The sequence below is a fragment of the Eubalaena glacialis genome, chromosome 4, assembly GCF_028564815.1.
Source record: "Eubalaena glacialis isolate mEubGla1 chromosome 4, mEubGla1.1.hap2.+ XY, whole genome shotgun sequence".
Taxonomy (NCBI): domain Eukaryota; kingdom Metazoa; phylum Chordata; class Mammalia; order Artiodactyla; family Balaenidae; genus Eubalaena; species Eubalaena glacialis.
The window spans coordinates 101,854,189-101,881,647 of NC_083719.1; the positions used below are offsets into that span (position 1 = coordinate 101,854,189).

The 27,459-nt window shown below is 36.4% G+C and overlaps 1 protein-coding gene across 1 annotated transcript in view; it reads left to right on the forward strand.

The window, feature by feature from the left end:
- The first annotated feature begins 228 nt into the window (after window positions 1-228).
- SNX2 (sorting nexin 2) overlaps window positions 229-27,459 on the forward strand; it is a 54,002-nt gene continuing 26,771 nt past the window's right edge. The window contains exons 1-2 of the mRNA XM_061188088.1: window positions 229-398; window positions 22,876-22,993. Of these exons, the coding sequence (XP_061044071.1) occupies window positions 291-398; window positions 22,876-22,993 (226 nt within the window). The 5' untranslated portion in view covers window positions 229-290. The remainder of the gene's footprint in view (window positions 399-22,875; window positions 22,994-27,459) is intronic.

The following is a 27,459-nucleotide window of genomic DNA, read 5'->3' on the forward strand; positions in this document are numbered from 1 at the left end:
AAGAAAGGGACGTGGCAATAAAAGTCCAAGTTTCTTCCACAAAAGTCAGTACAGCAAGTGGGCGGTGAAAAGGTGGCCGCGACCCAGACGTGGAGGTGGAAAGAGGAGCGAACGGGCGGGGCTGAGCGCGGCGCGCGCCGGGCGGGCGCAGTCTCGAGGCCGGGGGCGGGGCCGCGCGCGGCGGGCCGGGGAGGCGGGGGAGCCCAGCGGCCCGCGCGCCAGCCTAGCCGTGCGTGCTCACGTGACGGGTCCGCGAGGTCCCGCTCGCGCAGTAGTCTGGGCGAGCGAAGATGGCGGCTGAGAGGGAACCTCCTCCGCTGGGGGTCGGGAAACCCACCGACTTTGAGGAGCTGGAGGACGGAGAGGACCTGTTCACCAGCACTGTCTCCACCTTAGAGGTGAGACCGCGTCGCCGTGGGTGCTGCGCTCCGTCGCTGCCGCGCGTCTCACCTTTCGGTGCCTTTGCCGTACCCCGACTTGTCCCTCCCCACCCCCCCCCAGGTTTGCAAGGACCTGGTTGGGGCGACACCTGTGACGCGGGCCCCACCTCGGGGACCTGTCATTGGGCTGGAGTTGGCCTGGGCGGCTAGGCCTGCTTAAGAGAGCAAACTGCGGGCCGGGGGGCCGACCTGATCCCCTGAGGGGCCGGGACCGGACAGAGCATCGCAGTGCCCTTTCCCCGTTCAGCTGGCCCTCGTCAGTGTCACTTGCACCTCTTCTTCCAGAGCAGAGAAGGTTTTGCCCTGGGTCCCCGCAAAGCTCACCGCGCTGCCGGGCGACCTCCGCAGCCCCTTTTAAGAGGTGCTTGCTTTTCCCTTCCCAAGGGAGGGTGTGCCTCCGAAAGGGGAGAGCAGTGAAGAGAGTGCTCAGTGGCCGAGGCGCTGGAGGGAGCGTGTGAATGCACTTTTCCCGGTCCTGGCCCTTCATGGACTGCTAGTTCCCCTTGAGGGAGGTACCTGTTTCGGACTGTTAAATAGGTAAATGCATTTGACCGGTTTTGCTTGTCTTCCTTAGTTCCTAAGCTTTTTAAGGATCGTAGTGTTGATAAAATATAAAGTTGAAGGGAGGGAATAGTTCAGGAAACTGCTGGGCGGTGGGGGAGGTTTTTGGGTTTTTTTTTAAGTTACCAGGGGAGAAATAAAAACAGATCCTCACTCCTTTTTCCTCTTTTCTCGCATGATCAGCGGTCTCTGAAGCTAACTGTTCCTGTTTTTGTCAAAGGAAACGCCCTCTATGAACTTAACTGTACTGGGCCTCCTGTATCCAGTTCATATTTGAATTGCTTTGCCTTTGATGAGCGCACACACACTTCATAGCCCAACTTTCAGTGTGTATATGTGTATTAAAATATAAGCAAATTTCCCAGAGAATTGTTTATCTTGGGCTGTACTTCCTTATAAACTGCTTTTTAGTAAGCTTTCCTAACTTGTTGAACTCTGCAGCAAATCAATTGGAAATTACTGTAAAATAACCATTATTTGGCATTCACTTAGCTGAAACTGGGAACTTGCGGCACCCGTTTTCAGTACTGACCACATTCTGCTAATTGTATATGCAGGTTCCTGCCCAAACCCCACCTGTCCTCAGGATTATATGCTTCTTGGGGCTAGGGATAGTGCCTTGATCATCTTTGTTTCCTCACAGAATCTTGACCATTGATTGTATTTAGCAAATGTTTGCTGAATTAATTGTCAAAACCAGCATCCCCTAAGAATTAGTAAAAATTATCTTGCACAGCAAATTACCTTTTGGGGCCAATATCCTTGTAGTCCTTTATGTATACTCTACAGCTGCCTTAACACGTATTGAAAGTTAGTGACTATGCATGATCCTAAGACCTGTATTCCCTGTGAGGGCTACAAAGGTTTTCCACCAGCAAGGATCAGAATAAACTTAATTAACATAGTGTAAACTAGAATATTGTGAACACTAAGCATTCTGTTTAATTGAAGTCTTTTAAAGTTGAGTAAAAGGAACTATCATTTATATTTCGCATTTGGATGGGACTTTTTAATAAGGTATTTGACTTTTTTCAGTAAAAGTCTACAAAATTTTGAGTATGAATAAATTTATTTTGGTTACTGCGTTATGAAAACTTTTTAAAAAGTTGGTTTTGATTGTTCATCTAAACCCCTTATTTCATGAGACTCATTCAGGGTATTAATTTTAAGGTAGTATAACTGTGAGACTTACAAATTCAGAAATTTTTTTTGGCTTTTCAAACTATTTGGGGAAGGATATATAGCAGCATTTATTAGTATACCAAAGCTTCTCTAGAGGAATGTTTTTTCAGTATGCCCCTTTTCTTTTGAATAGTGCTTCTCAAACTTCAGTGTGTAGGAGAAACCATAGGATTCTTGTTTAAAATGCAGATGCCTTTGCCTCACTAGAGTCTGCATGTTTTATAAGTGTTCTAGATCATTGTTTTTCAAACATTATACGTAAGTTAACCTAGAGATCTTGTTAAAGCAAATTCTGATTCTATAGGTCTGGGATAAGCCAAATTCTGCATTTTTAACAAACTCTCCTCATGACATTGCTTCTAGTCCGAGGACAACAATGAGTTGCAAAGCCCCAGGTGATTCTGACACAGGTCATCTGCTTTGAATAGTTATTACCTAAGCCGTAAATTGTAAGAAAGGTGTACAAATTAATGTCTTTCTATTTTTAAAAAAAGTAAGAGTTTTAAAAATATTATTCATGTAGAAACTTTTTCATTTGAGGGCATTTGGAGGAAAAAAATCAGTTGAAATCCATGTAAGTGAAAATCAAATTATACACAGCTTCCATGTCATAATTGTTAAGCTTGTAATGACTATACAACTTAGTGTATATGTATGCTATGAGTATGTTTTTATCCCAATATTAGACTCCTTTCCTTTCAAAATTAAGAACAGTCACATAAAGCTATGTTCAGTAGCTAAAGCATATTTAAAACCCCTAGTGTATGTTTCTGTTGTGACTATGGAACAGAGTGGAGAAGGGCTGGCATGGGGGCAGGGAAGGGAATGAGAAGGGAAAAAATCTGGCAAAAGCTTGTTCTTTTTTTGTACCTGAGAGGCTTTACATTGTTTAGGAATACCACTTTTACTGCCTTTTTTTTTTTTTTTTTTTTTAATGATATAGTCCTAAGCTTAAAAGGTGCTTGCCCTAAGGCAGCATGAAGTAGTAAGACAACACCTTAAAAAGGTCAGGAAATTTATATTATATGCCTGTTCTTTTTTTTTTCTTTATTGGATTATAGTTGATTTACAATGTTGTGTTAGTTTCACCTGTTCTTTTTTTAAGCAGCCTTATTGAGTTATAGTTCACATACCATATAACTCACGCATTTAATATGTACAATTTTATGGGTTTTAGTATATTCACAGATACTACAACATTTTCATCACCTCAGAAAGAAACCTCGTACCCTCTCACCCCCGTCCCCATTCCCTAAACTCCTCTGCCCCCAACCTTAGGCAACTACTAATTCATTTTCTGTCTCTATAGACGTCCCTATTCTAGACTTCATATGAATGAAATCATGTAACGTGGTCTTTTGTGACTGACTTCTTTCACTTGGCATAATGTTTTCAAAGTCTATACTTAATTCTTTTTTATGCCTGAATAATAATTCATTGTATGGCTATACCACATTTTGTTTATCCATTTTGTCATTCATTGGACATTTGCGTTGTTTCCACATTTTGACTATTATAAATAATGCTGCAATAAACATTTGTGTACAAGTAGAATTGCTGGATTATATGGTGACTCTACATTTAATCATTTGAAGAATTGCTGGAGTGGTTTCCCAAAATGGCCACACCATTTTACATTCCCACCAGCCATGTATGAGGGAACCAGTTTTTTCACATCCTCACCAACACTTGTTATTATTCGACTTTTTTATTCTATCCATCATAATGCATGTGAAATGGTATCTAAGTGTGGTTTTGGTTATATTTTCTTGAAGACATCTTTGCATGTGCTTATTGGCCGTTTGTACATCTTTGGTGAAATGTCTGTTCAGAGCCTTTGCTCATTTTTCAGTTGGGTTGTCTTTTTATTTTTTATTTTTGTTTTTTATAAATTTATTTATTTTAGTTTTGGCTGCATTGGGTCTTCGTTGCTGCGCGCAGGCTTCCTCTAGTTGCAGCGAGCGGGGGCTACTCTTCGTTGCAGGGCGCGGGCTTCTCATTGCGGCGGCTTCTCTTGTTGCGGAGCACGGGCCCTAGGTGCGCAGGCTTCAGTAGTTGTGGCGTGCGGGCTCAGTAGTTGTGGCTCGCGGGCTCTAGAGCACAGGCTCAGTAGTTGTGGCGCACGGGCTTAGTGGTTCTGTGGCATGTGGGATCTTCCCGGACCAGGGCTCAAACCGGTGTCCCCTGCATTGGCAGGCGGATTCTTAACCACTGCGCCACCAGGGAAGCCCTGTCTTTTTATTTATAAGAATTTTTTGTATATCATAGATACAAGTTCTTTACCAGATACATGATTTGCAAAAATTTTTCCCCCATTCTGTGGATTGTCTTTTCATGTTCTTGACAGTGTTCTCTGAAGCACAAATTTTTAAAAAATTTGATGAAGTCCAGTTTATCTGTTTTTTATTTTGTTGGTCATGCTTTCAACATCATATATAAGAATCCCCTACCCAATCCAAGGTCATGAAGATTTATATCTGTTTTTTTTTAAATTTATTAATTCATTTATAATAACAATGATCAACCTATTACGTGTCAGCATAAATCACGTTTTTAACAGAAAATATCTATATTTTCCAAAACAAGAGAAAATATGTGAGAAGAGTGGCATTGTTTTACATTAAGTTCTTTTTACATAAATTTACATCACATTTTTTTATTCAAAAAGAAAGTCACAAAAATTATAATCATCCTCATCAGTTCACTCAGTCCCATGTAATTAATTATTTTTTTCATCTTGATCTTTTGTTAGCACTTTTATGAATTCATCAGTTTTCCATTAGAGTTCTGAAAATGCTTATTCATTCAGTTCAGCAGTATAGTCAGTTACCAGAAACCTGTACTTGTCAGAGTCTTTTCCATGAATTCCATGAATATGTGTTTTCTTCTAAGAGTTTTATAGTTTTGGCTCTTACATTTAGGGGTTTGATTTGTTTTGAGTTAACTTTTGTATATAGTATGAGGTAAAGTCCAACTTCATCGTTTTGCATGTGGCAATCCAGTTGTCACAGCACCATTTGATGAAAAGACTGTTTCTCCATTGAATGGTCTTGGCATCCTTTCTGAAAATTGGTTGACTATAGATGTTTACACCTGGTTCTTGTACTAACCTCAAATCTTAAGTAGATGAACAGTAAGTGTTTCTGTTGGCTAGGAAAAGCCATTGAGATGGTAATATTTAAGAGAGACTTTGAAGGGTGGAATGAAATTTCGACGTGGGAGAATGGCACGTGTCACTTAAGGTTCAGTCCATATTTTAGGGAACCATAAATAATTCTGAGTGGCTGAATATAGGATGTTACAGGTTAATGTGGTGAGATTGTGAACAGCTTTGAAATTTGTTTTGTAGGCACGTGAGAGGTCTGGAAGATTTTCAGGGCAGTAACATGATCACCTAGGTAGCTGATTTGAGTGCGAGGTATCATTGGTAGGTTGATGAGCCAGAGGTTATTTTAAATCTGAGGTTAAAAGCCTCAAGAAAAAAAGTGCAAATAATAAAGGAGAGAAGGAAGTTGACACAATAGCACATTAAAAGATAGACATCTTAAGACTTACAATGTCTAGGGGAAGGAATTATAAGTTTATTTCATTTGGGAATAAGTTACACCAGTGCAGATACTATCAGACAGCTAGAAATACTGATGGACTAGAGATACAGATTCAATACAATTTATTGAATGGTGACACTAAACCAAACTAGTTTAGTAGAAATCTAGTCCTTGCCCTTATGGAGTATATGAACCAACAGGAGTCAACATAATAAACACACCTGTGTGAACAAGCACCTGCAATACCAGGTGATATCTGTGTAATTGAAATATGCACATGGTACAGAAATAGTATAGAAAACTGGAGTGACTTAATGGCATAGAGATGATCTTTGAAACCCTGAAAAGTGGGTGACATTATCAAGAGAGCAAGTAGAGTAAGACTAAAGAGTCTTTTGATAAAGAACTGAAGTTTAGTGTCTATTGTTCTAACACAACAGGTAGTAAAAGCATATATCATGTTTTCCTAATTCTGTCTTCTAATCTTTGGGTTGGCATCCAACTTTAAATGTTTTAATTTTTTTGAAAATTTCGTTATGAATTACCTATGTTTAAGAGGAAAGACATTTCGTGACCAGGTATTTAAAGGCAACAGCATGGAAAATACTAGAAAGAGATTTATGACGAGGTATAACTCTAATTGACTACTTTCCCTGGAAGCCATTAAATATAAGGGTTTTGGAATGAACTATTTTTAGTGCCTGTAAAAAATGTTATTCTATGTAGTTGCTTGAGGCAGAGGTGCTCAATTTTTTTCAGTTTTTTTCTTAAAAAGAATAATTTTGTGTTTTTTTTTTTGGCCATGCTGCACGGCTTGTGGGATCTTAGTTCCCTGACCAGGGATTGAACCCAGGCCCTCAGCAGTGAAAGCTTGGAGTCCTAACCACTGGACTGCCAGGGAACTCCCCAGATTTGTCCTTAATGTTACTTTTCAAATGCCCACTTTCCTATAAAATTGAACTCTGGTGTTTTTTTCCTGTAATGATAGTTTTTAGTTGTGTTAAAATTTACCTCAGTAAAGTTCACTACCACCTCAATCAAGATATAGGACACTTCCATCACCTCCTAAAAATTCTCTCATGTAGTTAACGCCTCCCACTCCCAGCCTCTGGCACCCACTGATCTGTTTTTTGCCTATAGTTTTGTCTTTTCCAGAATTTCATATAAATGGACTCATATAAATGGAATTATATTTTTTATAAATAAAACAGTATGAAACTTCCTGAATGTAGCTTCTTTAACTTAACCTAAAGTATCTAATATTTATTGATGTTGTTGCATGTGTCAGTAATTCATTCCTTTTTGTTGCTGAATTTAGTATTCCATTGTATTGTGAATCACTGTTGTTGAAGAATGTTTATGTTGTTTACAGTTTTGGGCATTAATGACTAGAGACGACGTAAACATCTATGTACAGATTTTTGTATGAACAGTTTTCATCTCCTTTGGGAAAGTACTTAGAAGTAGGATTGCTGGTTGTGTGGTAAATACATGTTTAACTTTCTAAGAGACTGCCAAACTTTTTGCCAGAAAGGTTCAAGGGAGATAAAGCATAGGGATATGAAGTTAATTACTTTTAGTCTTGCAAGTTAATGGCTCTAGTAATAATATAACTCAAGTTATAATAATAACTAGTAATGTAACTCAAGACCATGTCCATTAGGACAGTGTTCTCCAAGTCTGAGAATTGATAATATATGGTTTCATTAAAATGAAAGCATGATGTTTCAAGACAAAAGTATGTTATGGTATTTCCTCCTATCATAAAAGTTATTTTAATATTGAAGTTTTAGGGACTTCCCTGGTGGTACAGTGGTTAAGAATCCGCCTACCAATGCAGGGGACACAGGTTCGAGCCCTGGTCTGGGAAGATTCCACATGCCGCGGAGCAGCTAAGCCCACGCGCCACAACTACTGAGCCTGCACTCTAGAGCCTGCAAGACACAGCTACTGAGCTGGCATGCCACAACTGCTGAAGCCGCACGCCTAGAGCCCATGCTCCGCAACAAGAGAAGCCACCGCAATGGGAAGCCCGTGCACTGCAACGAAGGGTAGCCCCCGCTCACCACAACTAGAGGAAGCCTGCCTGCAACAACAAAGACCCAATGCAGCCAAAAATAAAATAAATAAATAAATTTCTTTAAAAATATATATATTGAAACTTTATTCCTATTCAAAGAGTCACACTTTGTATGTATTATTGAGTGTTTGAATCCTGAAGGCTAGTCCGAAGGAAACTTCAGTGCATCTGATTTGCCTGTTTTAGTCTCTGGTCAGGTTCTCATTCATTTTATCTCTGAAATCTAAAAAAAGTGTAAAAGATTCTAAGAAAGAAAGAGAAAGAAGAAAAAGATAACTGCCAGACTGTTTTCTTCAATGATTGAGAATTCAGTTGTTCCACATCCTTGTCAGCACTTGTTAGTGTCAGTTTTATTTCAGGCAGTGGCACACTTGGGGCTGGCTTATACTGGCTTGAAAGAACTGATCTTTAAATTTTCAGGAATTTTGTAAGCTGGTTAGTAAACAGCCATTGTTAAAAATTAAATTATATAAACATAAATAAATTACATTAAAAAAACAAAGGTAATAAATATATAAAACTTGTGGCTTCCTAATTCTTTTACTATGTTTTACTAGTTTCTATATATGTCTGTTGTATCCGTATGGTGGAAAGTAACATATCTTCCTAGCTCCACATTCAGTCAGGAGAAATCAGCCACAGAGGGTATGTTTATGCCACAGAAATCAGCAAAAGCTAAAATTCAGGGTCTTCTCTCCCAAAGACCTGATTGCTAAACATATACCAGCATACCAGTGATTTTTAGCCATTCTACAAGGTGTGTAGTGTTATCTAATTGTGGTTTTATACATTCCTTAATGGTTAATGATGGTGCGTATCTTTTCACATACGTGTTTACTATCTGAAAATTGTCTTCTTTGGTGAAGTGTTCTTTCGTATCTTTTAGCCATTTTAAAATGGGTTTCCTTATTGAGTTTTGAGAATTCTTCATGTATTCTGAATACACATCCTTTGCCAGATGTGTGTTTTGAAGATATTTTTTCCCAATCTGTGGCTTGTTTTATCCTTTTTTAATTGATAGTACTTCATATGTTACATATGAAATCCTTGGCTAACATTAACGCAAGGTCACAAAGGTTTTGCTTATGTTTTTTCTATAAGTTTTATAGTTTTAGCTTTTATATTTGGACTTCAGATTGATTTTGAGTTAATTTTCTTATGAGTTGAGATTCATTTTTTTGAATATAAATATCTTGTTCAACCACCATTTATTGAAAGATAATCATTTTACAGTTTGTTTTATGGCTCAGAATATGGTCTTCTGTGGTAAATATTATATGTGCACTTGAAAAGAATGTATTTAGTCTGATATTGGGTGGAATGGTCTATAAATATTAAGTTAGTTGATAGTATTTTTCAGTACATGCAACAAACATCAGTGAATTTCAGATGTTTTATATTAAGTTAGAGAAGCTAGACTTTAAAAGTTCCTTCATTGGGTTGTCTTTGCATCTTGGTCAAAAATCAGTAGAGCATATATGTGTGGGTCTATTTCTGGACTCTGTTTCATTGATATTTTGACTTTCTTTTTGCCAGTTCTATGCGGTCTTGATTACCTTGATTAACTGAGTCTTGAAATCAGGTAGTGTGAATCCAGTGACTTTGTTCTTTTCAAAATAGTTTTGGCTATTCTAGTTCTTTTGCCTGTCTATATAATTTTAGAATCTATTTATTGATTTCTACCAAAAATTCCTGCTGAGATTTTAATTGAGATTGTAATGAATCCTTTGATTAGTTTGTGGGAGAATTAACATATTAACAATATTGAGCCTTTAAGCCATAAGTATACTATTTCTCTCCTTTTTTTTTTCTTTTAGGTCTGTCTTGATTTTTTTCATCAGTGTTCATAGTTCTCAGCATACAGATCTAGTACATATTTTATTAGTTTATACCTATTTTATGTTTTTTTGGTGCCTTTATATCTTTTACATTTGCTCATTGGTGGCATATTTACCCTGTTTTCTGCAACTGTTGCTAAACATTCTAGTTCTAGTAGGTTTTTTTGTAGAACCTTTGGGATTTTCTATGTAAACAATCATGTTGTCTCTGATTAGAGTTTTCTTTCTTTCCAATCTGTATGTCTTTCTTTTTCTTGTCTTAATGCACTAGCTAGAACCAATATTGTAATACTGAACAGAAATGGTGAGAGTGGGTATCTTTTCCCCTTTCGTGCTAATAGGAGGAAAATATTCATTTTTTTCTCCCTTAAATATGATTTTTTTGGTAGATGACCTTTATTGGGTTAAAGAAGTTTCCTTCTGTTTCTTGTTTTCTGACTTTTGTATCTCTGAATGATGTTGATGTTGGCAAATGATTTTTCTGCATCTAATAAGATGTTCATATAATTCTCTTTAGTTTATTGATAAACTGGATTATATTGATTGATTTTCAAATGTTGACTAAACCTTGAATTCCTGGCATAAACCCCACACAGTCATAATGTATTTATCCTTTTTATATATTGCTGCATCCAATTTGCTAGTGTTTTGCTGCTATTGTGTCTGTGTTTGTGACAGATATTTGTGTGTCGTTTTCTTTTACTCGTAATGTCTGATTTTGGTATCAGAAATGCTTACCTCATTAAATGAGTTGGAGAGTGTTTCCCCCTCTTCTATATTCTTGAAGAGGTTGTGTGGAATTAGTCATATGTCTGCCTTAAGTGTTGACAGAACTTGCTAGTAAAATCATCTGAACATGTTGTTTTGTTTGCTGGACGATTTTTAACTTCAAATTCAGTGTACCTGATAGATACAGAAGTATTTCTTCTTGTTGAACTTCGATGGTATGTGACTTTCAAGGAATTTTGTCCATTCAGTGTAAGCTGTGAAATTCATGGGCATAGGTTTTTCATAATACTCCATTATCCTATTACCGTGTCTGTGTAGTCTGGGTAATGCCCCTCCTTTTTCATTGCTTATATTGGTGATTTATGTCATCTCTTTGTTTGCTTATTTATTCATTCATTTTAATGTTGCTAAAGGTTTGTCATTTTATTGGAATCTTTCCAAAGAATCAGTTTTTGGTTTCTTGGTTTCTTTTTTATTTTGTTTTTTAATTTCATTAATTTCCTTCTGCTTGCTGTCTGTTTAGTTTGCTCTTCTGTTTTGTCAAGCTTTGATCATTGGTTTAAGACTTTTTTTTTGAGTGCTAGTATTTAGCTATGTATTTCTCTGTAAGCACTGCTTTAGCTGCATCCCACAAATTTTGATACTGTGTTTTTGTTTTTATTCAATTTAAACTATTTTCTAGTTTCCCTTGTGACTTCCTGTTTGACTTATAGGTTATTTAGAAGTGTGCTAATTTCCAAAATTTGAGGATTTTCCAGATAGTTTTCTGTTACTCATACAGGTTTCTTTTATTAGTGTCAGAGAATGTTTTATGATTCCAGTTCTTTTACATTTGTTAAGGTTTGTCTGATGGCCCAGAATGTGATCTGTTATGGTGAACAGTCTGTGTACACTTGAAAAACATGTATATAGTCTAATGTTATTGTTGAAGTGTTCTCTAACTGTTAAGTCAAGTTGATTGATAGTATTTTCCAGGTCTTCTCTATCTTCCCTTATTATCTGTTTATTGTATCAATTACTGTAATTTAGTATTATTATAAATTTTTGGTAAATTGATCCTTTTATCACATGATACCCCTCTTTATTGCTGATAATACTCCTTATTCTTAAGTTTATTTTATCTGATGTTAATGTAACACTCCAGCTCTTCTTTGGTAGCATGACATGTTTTTTCCATTCTTTTACTTTTAACTTACCTATGTCTTTAAAGTAGGGTTTTGTAGGCAGCATATTGTTGTGCATTGTTATTTTTGTACACAATATGGCCACTTCTGTCTTTTAATTGGTGTGTTTGAATATTTACATTTAATGTGATTATTGGTGTGATTGCATTAGATCTAGCGTTTTATTTGATTACTGTTTTTCTCTTCTGTTTTTCCCTCTGAAAACAGAGGGAAATATATACCTAAACATTTACAGTCCAATTAGAGTTAATATTGTACTTTGACAAACAAAATTCAGAGCCTTACAACCATATAGGTCCATTTATCTTCCTCCTTTCATGTTATGTTTCTCATGTGTATTACATCTCCGTTCATTGAAAACTTTACCATTGTTATAATTTTTGCTTTCGTAGTTATACACATTTTAAATAACTTAAGAAAAGAAAAATGGTCTGTTTTATTTCCCCAGTTACCATTTCTTTGGTTCTTCTTTTATTTTTTATTTTTTTTAACATTTTTATTTATGTATTTATTTGGCTGCATAGGGTCTCAGTTGTGTCATGTGGGCTCTTCGTTGTGGCACGTGGGCTTCTCTCTAGATGCAATGTGTGAGCTCCAGAGCGTGTGGGCTCAGTAATTGCAGCACATGGGCTCTGTTGTTGTGGTACGCAGGCTCCAGAGCACAGGCTCAGTAGTTGTGGCACGTTGGCTCTCTAGTTGTGGCGCACGGGCTCCAGAACCTGGGCTCAGTAGTTGCAGCACACGGGCTCTCTAGTTGTGGCACGTGGGCACAAGGGCTCTCTAGTTGTGGCGTGGGGGGTCTAGAGTGCACGGGTTTAGTTGCCCCACAGCATGTGGGATCTTAGTTCCCTGACCAGGGATTGAACCCGTGTCCCCTGCATTGAAAGGTGGATTCTTAACCACAGGACCACCAGGGAAGTCCCAGATTGCAGCCATTTTTAATAATGAGGCTGCATCTAGTTTTCTCTGAAGTTGTCCTGTTTGGAGTTTTCATTTTTTTGGATCTGTAAATTAATGTCTTGCACCAAATTTGGAGAGCTTTTAGCCATTATTTCTTGAAATATTGTTTTGCGTTGCTCCTTTTCTAGGACTTCAGTAACATGAATGTTAGACCTTTTTATACTGTTTCACAGATCCTTGGGGTTCTGTTCATTTTCTTCATTTCTTTTTTCCTGTCTATTACTCAGATTGGAGATTTCCTAATGATTTATCTTCAAGGTCACTAATTTTTTCTTTCAAGAACTGTAAAGGGTAAACTTTACCCTCCTGGTAAGCTAACAGATTAACTTGTTTTATGGTTGCTGGAAGTTGACACGATAAAGGACTTTCTTACTCAAAGCATAGCAAGTATTGGGTTAGCCAAAAAGTGCCTTCGGTTTTTAAGTAAAAATAAAAGACACGCTTTTCATTTTCACCAAGAACTTTATTGAGCAACGTATTCACCCTTTTGTTCCACTACCTTCTGCCATTTTTCAGGCAACTTCATAATTCCATCTTCCCAAAACTTTTTGTGTTTTTGAGCAAAGAACTGTTCTAGGTGCTTTTTACAGTCTTCCAGGGAATTGAAATTTTTTCCATTAAGAGAATTTTGTAAAGACCAAAATAAATGGAAATCCGAAGGTGCAATGTGTGGTGAATACAACGGATGAATCAGAACTTCCCAGCCGAGCTGTAACAGTTTTTGCCTGGTCATCAAAGGAACATGCAGTCTTACGTTATCCTGATGGAAGATTATGCGCTTTCTGTTGACTAATTCTGGATGCTTTTCATCGAGTGCTGCTTTCTGTTGGTCTAAATAGGAGCAGTACTTGTTGGAATTAATCGTTTGGTTTTCCGGAGGGAGCTCATAATAGAGGACTCCCTTCCAATTCCACCATATACACAACATCACCTTCTTTGAATGACGACCAGCCTTTGGTGTGGTTGGTGGTGGTTCATTTCACTTGCCCCACAATCTGTTCCGTTCCACATTATTGTACAGTATCCAGTTTTCATCACCTGTCACAATTTGTTTTTAAAAATGGAATGTTTTCATTACGTTTAAGTAGAGAATCACATGCAGAAATACGGTCAAGAAGGTTTTTTCTGCTTAACTTATGTGGAACCCAAACATCAAAGTGATGAGCATAACCAAGCTGGTGCAAATGATTTTCACCACTTGATTTGGATATTTTGAGTATGTCGGCTATCTCCCATGTGGTATAATGTTGATTGTTCTCAATTAATGTCTTGATTTGATCGCTATCAACTTCACCTGGTCTACCCCACCGTGGAGCATCGTCCAGTGAGAAATCTCCAGCATGAAACTTCGCAAACCACTTTTGACACATTTGATCAGTCACAGAACCTTCTCCATACACTGCACCAATCTTTTTTTGCGTTTCAGTTGCATTTTTACTTTTCTTGAAATAATAAAGCAAAATATGCCGAAAACGTTACTTTTTTTTTCCGTCTTCAGTATTAAAATGGCTACACAAAAATTCACCAATTTTGATGTCTTTTTTCAAATGCACGCTGATATGACAGCTGTCACATATCATCTAACAAAATTGTTTTGAATGAAGTTAAAGACAACTAAGTGCTATGACAGCCATCTTGCGGGAAAAAACGAATGAACCTTTTGGCCAACCCAATAGCATGAATATGTTTGTGACCATTTCCCTTGCCCCTCTCTTGCCAGGATGATAAATGGAGGGGCCCAAGCCAGTGTTGCACCAGCCTTTGGTTTGTGTCACAGCTGAGGAACCTGAGCTTAGGGAACCCAAATCATTTATAATAGGCAATGTCTGCTTGATCTTTGCTCCAGAGGATACTTATACTGGACAGTAAACAGACCTGGTCTTTTGGGGGGAAAGAGATGCTGATGTCTTTCTTCCAAGGCTGTTTCCCAGAAACATAGGCTTCTCTCAGAGTTTTAGCTGTCTGCACTGTCACATAGTGGACTGGAGCTCAGCTTGGGCTACCCTTGTAGCAAAGCAATGAAAGAAGGGAGAGAAAATACTAATGAAGATTTCTGTCTCCTGCTCTTCAGGCTACTGGGCCCCCTTTTCCTGGTTCAGCTGGCTGGAAAGTAGATTTTCTTTTGGGGTTTTAGATGCTTTGTCATGCAGCTAAGCAACTAGGTGTGGCCTTAGGGCAGGGACAGGAGAGGAAAGGTTTGGGAAGCAAGGGGGAGAAAAAAGAATTTTCCACCTACGTTCTCCAGGTTGTAGGGGCCCTGGTGTTATAGCTAGATAGACAAAGTTTTTTTGTTTTGTGTGGTGTGTTGTTGTTGTTGTTTTGAGTCTCTTCACATACTCCTAGTGTAGTTCTGCAGTTGGGGCCATCCTCAGGAAAAGGTGGGAGAGAGAAGAAAAAGAAACAAAATCATAAAATTCATCCCCATAAGGATCATTTTTCACATTTTTGGCTCCCTCCCCAACCTGCCTATTTTTTACTTTTAGATCATTGTTTCTGTATTCTATCCAGAGCTTTTAGTGTTAATCAGTGGGAGAAAGAGGCTTAGGTGGGCTTCTTTAGTCTTCGTTGCAGTCCAAAGCACTAGTTGTTTTGGTTTGTTTTTGTTTTTTTGTTTTGGTTTTGTTTTTTTTGAAGAGATATTAGCAACCTTGAAACTTTTAATAAAAATAATCTCTAGCAAGCTACTAAATGATGATATAGAGGAAGAAAAGAATATATATTTATTAAAAACAGTGATGTTTCCTCATTGCCTGTCTCAGACAACTATAATTCTCATCACCCAGAAGTTGTCACTGTACCCTTCCACCATCACTTCCTTGTTTGATGGACCACTCTCTCCTTACTCCTTTCCATCCAGTGGAGAACAACTCTTCCTGCACTCACTAGGAAACTGAAAGAGACATGGAGAGGCAGGGGCAGAGATAAGTGAGTCCTGAGAGCCTTTAGTGAGTGACTGCTCCATGACTGCTCTGTGAGCAGTGGAGCAGGGCACTCCATGCTGCTGATGGATGGGCACCAATAGAAAGTGCATGCCTCATAGTCTCCCCACAGTGGGGTGACTGCTGCCACCACAGCCATTACTGGCGTTGCTCACCTGTCCACACCATTCCCATCTTGTTCTCCACTCTCAGGCACTGAACTATGATATAAAAGAGTCCTTTTTGTTACATAAACATGCCAGTTTTTCATTCTCTGACTTTGCTGTCAGAGAACAATGAATACCCAAGCTATTAGAGTAGTATAAACATTCAGTTATGATAAGAATACGTTATAGGTTGTTAATAGTCTACATGTATTATAATTATGGACTGTATTACAATTTTTACTTTGAATACACATCTATTTTAGAGAATTGAAGAGGGAAAACGTAGTTTCTTTTTGTTCACATATTTAGCATTTCTGTTGCTTTTTCTTCATTCATTGTTTCCTCTTGTATCATTTTTCTTAAGCGTAAAGAATTTCCTTTAGTGTTTTTCTTAGACCTGGTTTATTGATGATGAATTATCTTATTTGTACTTCATCTGAAAACTATTTTACCTTTATTCCTGAAGGGTATTTTTGCTGTTTATAGATTTGTGGGTAGACAGTTCTTTCTTCCATCACTTTGAAAGTATTCTTAGACTGTTTTCTTAGTCTTTGTGATTTCTGATGAGAAATCTACGGTCATTTTAATTGGTGTCCCCCTGTAAAAATGGGTTTTTTCTCTCACTACTTTCATTTGTTTTTCTAATACTTTTATTTTTAGTTGTGTGATGATGTGTGTAAACATAGTTTTCTCTGGTTTTATCCTCTTTGAGGTTTGCTCCTATAAATTTATGTCCTTCAACTTCAGGAATTTTCAACCATTTCTTCTGTAAATATTTCTGCAAAAATTTTTCATCTGTCCAGGAACTTCAGTGATATGAGTGTTAGACTTTTTGATATTATCTTACAGACTCCTGAGGCTTTGTTCATTTTTTTTTAATATTTACTTTTTTATTTATTTGGCTGCGTCAGGTCTTAGTTGCAACATGCGGGATCTTTTGTTGTGGCGCATGGGCTCAGTAGTTGCGGCACAAGGGCTCTCTAGTTGTGGTACGTGGGCTTAGTTGCCCTGCAGCATGTGGGGTCTTAGTTCCCCAACCAGGGATCGAACCCGTGTCCCCTGCATTGGAAGGCGGATTCTTAACCACTGGACCACCAAGGGAGTCCCCCTTGTTCATTTTATTCAACTTTTGTTTCACTATTATTCAGATTGGATACCTTATGTGGATTTATTTTCAAGTTCACTGACACTTTTTTCTGTCATCTTCATTCTTTTATTGAACCCATTCTGCGAACTTTTTACTTTAGATAATTTTTTTCAGTTGTGAAATTTTCCTTTTTTTTTTCCTTTTCTTTTTTTTTTTGGTAGTTTCTGTTTCTTTGCTGTGAACATCTTTCTTTTCATTCACTTCATAAGTATTTATCTTGATCTCATGGAGCATAGTTAGAAAAGCTTTTAAAAGTTTGTTTGATTAATACTTCCAACATCTGAGCTGTTTTGGGGTTGGGATCTGTTGATTGTCTTTTCTCTTGAGATTTGGTCACAGGTTCATTACACAGGCATTAAATTATAGCAGTGAGTTGAGACTGACTATTTTTAAAGTTGCATTTAATTTTTACAAATTTTGTTGCTTTGTTTTTTCAAAGTTATTATCAAGGAAGGTTAAGAAATGCAAAAAGAAATCAAATTAGGTGATTTTAGATTTAGAAATTGTGAAATAGTAAAATGTGTAGGTAAAAAAAAAGACTTATAGCAATTCTGATGTATTTATTTATCTATTTATTCTCATTAAATAGACAAAAAATGGTACTCAAGGAAATTTATGTAACCATAGACAAGTTAGTGTGCAGGCAGAACTAGAATCCAGAGTTTTGATCCCCAGGAAATTTTGGTATTCAAAAATAAAATCTTTGTTCAAAATGAAGTTGAGGGTACAGGTATATTATATGTAGGTCCTTAATGCCTGTATCTCATTAAAAACAAGTACAGTTCTCCCTCAGTATCCACAGGGGATTGGTTCCAGGACATCCCACTGATACCAAAATCCCTTTTATGGAAGTCTCTTATATAAAATGCCATAGTATTTGCATATAATCTACATACATCTTCTCCCATATACTTTAAATCATCTCTAGATTATTTATAATACCTATGTCAGTGTAAATGCTTGTAAATAGTTGTAAGTACAAGGTAAATGCTGTGTAAGTGGTTGCTGGTGTGTGGCAAATTCCAGTTTTGCTTTTTGGAACTTTCTGGAATTTACGTTTTTAATATTTTCAATCTTCAGTTGGTTGAATCTGTTGGAACCTCCAGAAACAGAGGGCCAACTGCTGAAAACATTTATTTTTAATGAGTAGTGTCAGGAAACTGGATCACATGTGTAACTATTTCTCTTATATAATGGCATATTAAAAGCATCTTTCTGTGTCAGTAAATGCCACTCTGCTACTACATTGTTTGAAAAATAGATTACTTTTTAGAGCAGTTTTAAGTTCACAGCAAAATTGAATGGAAGGTATAGAGATTTCCCATATAATGCCCTTACACATGCATTTTCCTTCATTATCAACATCCTCCACCATAGTGGTACATTTGCTTCAATTGGTGAAACCACTTTGACACATCATAATCACCCAAGATCCATAGTTTACATTAAGGTTCACTCTTAGTATTGTACATTCTCTGGGTTTGGACGAATGTATAATGACATGTGTTCACTGTTATAATATCATACAGAGTAGTTTCACTGTCCTAAAAATCCTCTCTGCTCTGCCTATTCATCCCTTCCTTCCCCCAACCCACTGATCTTTTTACTATCTCCATAGTTTTGCCTTTTCCACAGTGTCTTATAGTTGTAATTATACAATATGTAGCTTTTTCAGACTGGCTTCTTTCACTTAGTAATATTTAAGTTTCTTCTGTATTTTTTCATGGTTAGAAAGCTCATTTCCTTTTAGTTTGAATAATATTCCATTGTCTGGATGTACTGTAGTTTATTTACCTATTCACCTACTGAAGAACATCTTCATTGCTTCCAAGTTTTTGCAATTATGAATAAAGCTGCTGTAAACATTATGTGCATGTTTTTGTATGGGCATAAGTTTTCAGCTCCTCTGGATGAATACTAAAGATCACGGTTGCTGGAACGTATGATAAGAGTATGCTCATCTTACAAATGTACTGCCAAATTGTCTTCCATAGTGGCTGTACCACTTTGCATTCCCACCAGCAATGAATGAGAGTTCCTGTTGCTCCACATCCTCATCAGCATTTGGTGTTGTCAGTGTTCCAAATTTTGACCACTTTAATAGGTATATAGAATGTACCACTATGAGGTATAGTGGTGTCTCATTGTTGTTTTGATTTGCATTTATCTGATGATATATGATGTGGGGCATGTTTTCATATGCTTATTTGCCATGCTTTTATCTTTGGTGAAGTATCTTGAAGGTTTTTGTCCTATTTTTAAACTGAGTTGTGCATTTTCTAATTGTTGAATTTTAAGAGTATATTTTGTATATTTTGGATAACAGTGCTTTATCAGCTGTGTGTTTTGCAGATATTTTCTCCCAGTCTACAGCTTGTTTTTCCATTTTCTTGACACTGTCTTTTGCAGAGCAGAAGTTTTCATTTTAATTTTAGTGGAGTCTGTCTTATCAAGTCTTTCTTTCATGGATTGTGCCTCTGTTGTATCTAAAAACTCATTATGAAACCCAAGGTCATCTGGATTTTCTCCTATGTTATCTTCTAGAAACTTTATACTTTTGTGCTTTACGTTTAGGTCTGTGATCCATTTTGAGTTGATTTTTCTGAAGGGTGTAAGGTCTGTGTCTAGATTCTTTTTTTACATGTAGATTTCCAGTTGTTCCAGCACTATTTGTTGAAGAGACTAATTTTTCTCCATTGTATTGCCTTTGCTCATTTGTCAAAAAATCAGTTGGCCATATTATGTGGATCTATGTCTGGGCTCTCTATTCTGTCCCATTAATCTATTCTTTCACCACTACCACACTGTGTTGATTATTGTAGCCTATGGTAAGTCTTGAAGTCAGGTAGCTTCAGTTCTCCCATTTTGTTCTTCTCCTTCAGTAATGTCTCTTCTGGGTTTTTTGCTTCTCCGTGTAAACTTTAGCATCATTTTATTGATAATCACAAAATAACTTGCCGGGATTTTGATTGGTATTGCATTGAATCTGTGGATCAAGTCAGGAAGAACTGACATCTTGACAATATTGAATCTTCCTATTCATGAATATAGAATATCTCTTCATTTATTTAGTTCTTTAATTTTGTTCATTAGAGTTTTTTAGTTTTCCTCATATGGATATTGTATTGATACATATTTTGTTAGTTTTATTCCTAAGTATTCAGTTGTTTTGGGTGCTGATGTAAATGGGTTTTTTTTTTTTTTTTATTTCAAATTCTGTTTGTTTGTTGCTGGTATATAGAAGTGATTAACTTTTGTATGTTAACCTGTATCCTACAGCTTTGCTGTAATTGCTTATTAGTTCTGGGAGCCTTTTTTGTCAGTTCTTCTGGATTTTCTACTTAGAGGATCATGTCATCTGTGAACACAGAGTTTTATTTCTTCCCAATCTATACACCTTTTATTTCCTTTTTTTGTCTTACTGCATTAGCTTGGACTTGCAATATGATGTTGAAAAGCAGTAGTGACAGGGGAAATCCTTGCCTTGTTCCTGATCTTAGTGAGATAGCTCTGAGTTTCTCATTAAGTGTGATGTTAGCTCTAGGTTTTTTGTAGCTATTTCTCAAATTGAGGAGGTTCCCCTGTATTCCTAGTTTACTGAGCGCTTTTATCATGAATGGGTGTTGGAGCCACTCTGCTATTTTTATGTAGCTGTGCTTTAGGGTATTTCAAACCTTTCAGTATTATAGACAATCTGGTTGACAAACTTGTGGCCAATTCTTACACATATTTGTAATTATTTTCTTAGAATTCAGTTAACAGATAGTCATTGAGTGTTTGCGGCCAGGAACCTGAGAAAAAGTAATAAGCAAAATAAGACATTCTTCTTTCCTTATAGAATTTGTAGTCTATAAACAGATAATAATTATAATATAGTGTGGTAAGAGAAATTATGGCAAAAGAAATAGATATGCTGTGGAAGCATATATATCACTCACCTAACCAGACTCAGCTACAGATGAGATTGAGGTTGTCAGGAACATCTTCTAGAAGAAGCTTATAATAAAAGCTTATTTGTTTCCAGAGTTCTTCAAGAAAAAATGCTAAGGTAAATAGAGGCCTACCTTTGTGAGAGTTTGGTCTATAAGCATGAGCTCCTGAGAGAAAGGAAAACCGCTTTTTAAAATTTTCCCATAAGGAATTTAAACTGTTTTTGAAAGCTCTTAAGAAATGTCCTCATGCTGTAGAGGATAGTTTACTCAAAAAGCTGATCAGAAAATCTTATGAATTAGGAGTGGCCTTAAAAGATTATTCCTCCTTAGGGACTTCCCTGGCGGTGCAATGGATTAGACTCCACACTCCCAGTGCAGGGGGCCCAGATTTGATCCCTGGTCAGGGAACTAGATCCCACAGGCATGCTGCAACTAAGAGTTCGCATGCCACAGCTAAGACCTGGTGCAACCAAATAAATAAGTAAATATTTAAAAAAAAAAAAGAAGAAGAAGAAACATGTCTCAGTGTTCCCTGGACAGTGTTTAAAAAAAGAAAAATTATTCATCCTACAAAAAATTTACTAATCATAAAACAAAGTTGATAATTTACTCTTACTAAAATTAAGAACTTCTATTCATCAATACCTGCCATTAAGTGGAAAGGCATTAAGTACGGACTGGGAGAAAAATATTTGTGATACATATCTCACAAAGAACCTGTATCTAGAATATGTAAAGAATTACAAATCAATAGGAACAATAGAAAAAAATAGGGAAAATACTTGAAGAGACCCTTCCCAAAAGAAGATATCCAAATGTCCGTTAATCATATGAAAAATTGCTCAGCCTCATTATTCATCTGGGAAATGCAAATTCAAACCACAAAAGATACACTCTACACCCTCCATAATAGCTAAAACGAAAAAGATGGAATATAGTAAAGTGTTGACAAGGGTATGGAACAACTGAAATTTTCATATATTACTGGTGGGAATATAAATTAAATAACCACTTTAGAAGAATGTTTAGTGATATCTTCTAAAGCAGAACATTCACCTACCCTGTGATCTAGGTATTCCACTCCTAGGTACGTACCAAACAGACATTTGTTCACTGTTAGCTAAAAGATACATGTACTAGAAAGTTTATACAGTACTATTGGTAGTGGTATAAAACTGATAATGAAATTTGAAAACCCAAATGCCCATAAACGGTAGAATGGATCAATTGTGATGTATTTACACAGTGAAATATTTACAGAAACGAAAGTGAGTGTCCTATTATTACATACAGTAATATAGAAGAATCTCGTATACGTAACATTAAGATCAAAAACCAAATACACAAGAATATATTTTGTATGATTCCAGTTCCATGAAGAGCGAAAACAGGAAAAACAAATTCATGTTGGTAGAAGCCTGGGTGGAGAGAGGGTAAAGAATGGGAGGGAGCATGAGTGGAGCTTCTAGAGTTGACAATAATGTTCTCTTTCTTGATCTGGGTGCTGATTACACAGGGATGTTGGGTTTGTGTAAATATCTATCTGTGCACTTTTGATGTATACAACTTCCTTTTTGTTATTTTTTTAAGAAATAGTATTGGTTTTAACTATTACTATAAGAAAACTGATAAAACTGAAAGCTTTACAATCTTCATTCCATTTTGCTGAACTTTGTACTTTAAAAAGTACAAAAATAGTCCCTTAGCTTAGTTGAAATGTAAATATTTGGGGGAGGGCATATTTTTAGTTTGAAACTATAGAAATTTTAGAATATTTGTAGTCTTAATTCAACTACTGTTAAAGCTTCCTCTTACAGTAAAGTAGCAGTTTGTACTTCTTACTCATGCAACATGTTTTCAAGATCTGATATTTATTATTATGTCATAATATTGTATACTATGTAAATCATTAAAATTTGTTTTTGTTAATTATAACTCAACATGGCAAATTAGTATATCTAACTGGGTGACTAGAAAAGATTTTATTTTTAAATCTTCAGTGACTTCTTGTTAAGAAAGGAGAAAGTGAGTAAAAGTATGTTTTTGATTCATTCTTACCCTCAAAGGAGGAACTATAAATAGCTGTTTGTCTTCTCTTTTCTTATCAAGAGAATATTCTATTTCTGTAGTGTATAGAGATATAACAGACAAACATGGCAATCCATTGTCAATTATTGTTTTTTTAACAGTCAAGTCCATCATCTCCAGATCCAGCTAGTCTTATTACAGAAGATATTAGTACGAACTCCAACGGTCCAAAACCTGCAGAAGTTGTGCTGGATGATGACAGAGAAGACCTTTTTGCAGGTAATTATAAATACCTTTATTTTTTAAATAAATAATTGTCAATTATAGCATATATCCTGTTAGAAAATATTCTCTAAAGCAAAACTGACATTTTGTGTAAAGTATTAGTGGTAGCTCTTCTTGTTACCAACTTAGGAGGATAGGAAATTTCAGTTAATTTGCTTTGTGAAAAATAAAGACTGTTGAAAGAAGCACGAATGTGATCCTTTCTGGTTTTAAGCATGTGAAAATAAGTCACACTAATAATTTGATTATTTTGATCAGTACTTGGACTCAAACTAATGGTTGTGGCATCCATACTTTGAGAAATAGCAAGTGATTATATTTTCTTATTACTTACAAGTTGTCACAAAGCAAAATTAAACTCTGGATTTAAAAATCACTTAATTTAGGGACTTCCCTGGTGGCGCAGTGGTTAAGAATCCGCCTGCCAATGCAGGGGACATGGGTTCGATCCCTGGTCCGGGAGGATCCCACATGTTGTGGAGCATCTAAGCCCGTGCACCACAACTACTGAGCCTGCGCTCTAGAGCCTGCAAGCCACAACTACTGAAGCTTGCATGCCTAGAGCCCATGCTCTCCAACAAGAGAAGCCACCGCAATGAGAAGCCCGTGCACCACAAGAGAAAGTAGCCCCCGCTCTCCACAACTAGAGAAAGCCTGCACGCAGCAATGAAGACCCAATGCAGCCAAAAATAAATAAAATAAATAAATTTTTTTAAATAAAAAAATAATTTAAAACAATCACTTAATTTATAGTCTGTATATATTTGAAATTTGTTTTAATAAAATGCTTCAGTATTTACCACATGTTCCATTTTGATTGAATTTTAGGTGAGTAAATTGATGCTTCAGGAATTTATTTTTGATATGGGGGCAGGATTTGGTGTAGTCCAGTCTACCTTTTAAAAAATTAGACTCTTCAAAACAGTTATCTGTTTTAAGATTAAAATTTAGGTACAAATTAATGTTTGGATATTAAAAAGAAAAATCTTCCTTAGAATTAGTGACACAAATAATTAAAATAGTAAATCTTTGTGTGTTTAAGAGCTTAATTTACCTAAACTGGCTTTTATGAGTTAAAACTTAATAATACATCCTCAGCTTTTATAGTGGTTGAATATTCAAACCATCCTATATTTTTTTTACAAATTTTTCTTTTTTTTCTTTTTTTTGGCTGCGTTGGGTCTTCGTTGCCGTGCGAGGGCTTTCTCTAGTTGTGGCAAGTGGGGGCTACTCCTTGTTGTGGTGCTGTGGCTTCTCTTGTGGAGCATGGGCTCTAGGCGCACGGGCTTCAGTAGTTGCGGCATACGGGCCCTAGAGTGCGTGGGCTTCAGTAGTTGCAGTGCAGAGGCTCAGTAGTTGTGGTGCGTGGGCTTAGTTGCTCCGCGGCATGTGGGATCTTCCCGGACCAGGGATCGAACCCGTGTCCCCTGCATTGGCAGGCGGATTTTTAAACACTGTGCCACCAGGGATGTCCTGGCAGGCAGATTCTTAAGCACTGCGCCACCAGGGAAGTCCCCTACAAATATGTTTAAAGATACAGTCCTCCATCACAGAGGTCTATATAATTTCCTGCTTGTTATATGAAAAGTTTTCACTGCAGATGAATTCATGTATTTTATGAATTCATGTCAGAAAGTTAAAAATGTGATACCAAATATCAATCATTTTCTTACCCCCCCCCCCTTTTTTGTAGCTACCTTACAACTTAGAGTATAATGACAGTTAACCAAAGTTGTAATATTCCCTTTTCTTTCCTTTCATGGACTTTTTTCCAGGCAGTCCTTAAAAGCTTTTTCATGGCATTTATATTTCAATCTGAAAGATGACACAAGTTCTTTCTCTGCTGAGTAGGTGCTAATCTAAAATTGTGCCTATTCCTCTAATAGTAGAGGGTCATACATAGAACACTTGGATTATCCGTTTTATTAAAGGATCTTTCACCTTTAAGTCTCAGAATTCTGTTAATGAGTGTGCTGAAACTCTAAAAACAGAACTGTGTGTGTGTGTGTTTGTGTAAGGAAAGAGGGTTTTCTTGTTTACAGTGTACCCAGCTGATCAAACAGTTTGTCACATGAGGATTATACAGTGATATTTGCCCACTAAGCTTGATTAGAAAAATCTTTTTTTGGGTTTTAGTCTACCTAGTGCAGCCTATACTAAATATAATGATACAAATATGGTCAATGTCAGTGTTTGTTTTGTTTGTCTTTGTTTTTAAGGAGAGACATGGACTAAGCAGTAAAAATAGTTGTTTCTTTTGTTACCTACAGACTCTTTTTTATGCTTTATCTTTTATCTTAAACTCAGCTGCATTTCATAATGACATCATTAGGTGTTCTAAGACATGTATCAGAGGAGAAACTATAGATATTGCTCTAGTGATTTAGCCATTTGGTTTTAAAACCATAAGAAGATTAGATTGTAATTGGTATGTATGCTCATGTATTTTGGGTAGCATTTCAAATACTATTATGTGAGAAGTGGTATTAGAAAAAGTTCAAGCGTGACTTTTGTTACTGTTATTAGCTTACTTAAGAGTGTTCACCAAATATGGGTGACTACAGAGCCCCTTTCCACCGTTACTTACATCCTGCACTAAGCTACACTGAACATACTAGGAAACTGTCCTAGAAGAATAAGGGAGGGTGAGCAAATTGCCAATATTGAAATTGTCCTAGACTTTTAGAACTTGTTTCTGCCAGGGTATTTAGCTTATTTCACTTACGCTTTTCAGCAAATGATACCAAATCTAAGTTTAATGAGTATTCCTTTGTTTAAAAAATTCTCTGGTGTCTATGGTATGAGTGAAATATTACTTAGATTATGACATTGACATAATCAATTTATACTTATCTGTGAAGTATCTCTTCCAAGGAAATGCTAATCTTTGTACTTACATATGGGGCATTTTATGGAATCTTTAGGTCTGGTTTTAATTAATTTTTATTAATTTGTAGTATGTTAGATCACTTTTACTAAAATAATAATTTTTCTTGGGAAGAATTTAAAGCAAATTGTACATTGGTATGCTGAACCTAAATATCCATTTTATTTTCTTTTTTAAAAAATTTTTACTTATTTTTTTATTGAGGTATAGTTGATGTACAATATTGTATAAGTTTCACGTTACGACATAGTGATTCACAATTTTTAAAGTTTATACTCCATTTATAGTTATAAAATATTGGCTGTATTCCTTGTGCTGTGCAGTATACCCTTGTAGCTTATTTATTTTATGCATAGTAGTTTGTACCTCCTAATCCAAGAGGTAAGATACCACTTCAGGTAAATAACATGTTACTAGGGATATACTTTTTGACGTATTAAAATGACTCACTGACTATCATTACTACCTTCCCAAACCTCAAGGAATGTAGGAAACTCAGGTTAGAAACAGCTGATCTGATCCTGTTTCCTTTATAGTCCTGCCTGCCTTTTCCTGGTAGCATTCTATAAACCAACAGATTATCATTTTGGCCACTGATTGTAATTTTCACTTTTCTGGCTTTGCTTTTAGCTTATGCTATTATGGTTGACTCCTGAACAGTATGAGTTTGAACTGCTCGGGTCCACTAATATGAATTTTTTTTAATTAGCAGATACTACAGTACAACTTGATCTGACGTTGATTGAATCCAAAGATGTGGAACCTCGAATACAGAGGAGCCACATATATGGAGGGCCCAACTATAAGTTATACTCAGATTTTTGACTGTGTGGAGGGTTGGTGGCCCTAACCCCCGTGTTGTTCAAGGGTCAACTGTATTTCATTTTCATGGAATGCTTCCCTCATTTTTTCTCTAAACTCATTCAGATCTTCTCAATTCAGTTTCGTAAAATATTCCTTATTTTCCCCAGCCTAAATTATTCTGTCCCACTTCAACTCAAATGATAGCGTTTATTCTTTAGTTCGTACAGCAATTAAATGTCTTGTAATTTTCTTTTTATTGTTCTCTTGGCTGTTATTTTTCTTTTATTATTATTTAACATTCCACATGCTTATGTCTTGTTTTCCCAACTAGATTATAAACTCCCTGAGGGCAGGTATGATATTTTACATTTCTTTATGGTTCTCCATTGCATTTAGCACAATGTTACATAGCTTGTAGACATTCAGTTTATTGATTTGATTTGTTTTTAAATATAGTTAATTTTAGATTTTTCAAATGAACAAACACTTTAAATGAAAACCTAAGCACCTATTTGTTTTGCGTCGTATTTGTGTATTCAGCTAATATCCAGTAATCTTTAGCGGTTAATTGCTTTAGATTACTAACATTGTGGACTTTCCATAACAAATTTTTAATCCCAGTTGGGATAGTTCTGGGCAGTTTTCTGCCATGAAATTTGTGTTCATATGTATAAAAGAATAGTAATGTTGGCCTGAATACAAGATTTTGGAAGGTAAGTTACCACAAGTATTAGATATATTACAGATCCAAACACAAATGAATGTGGAA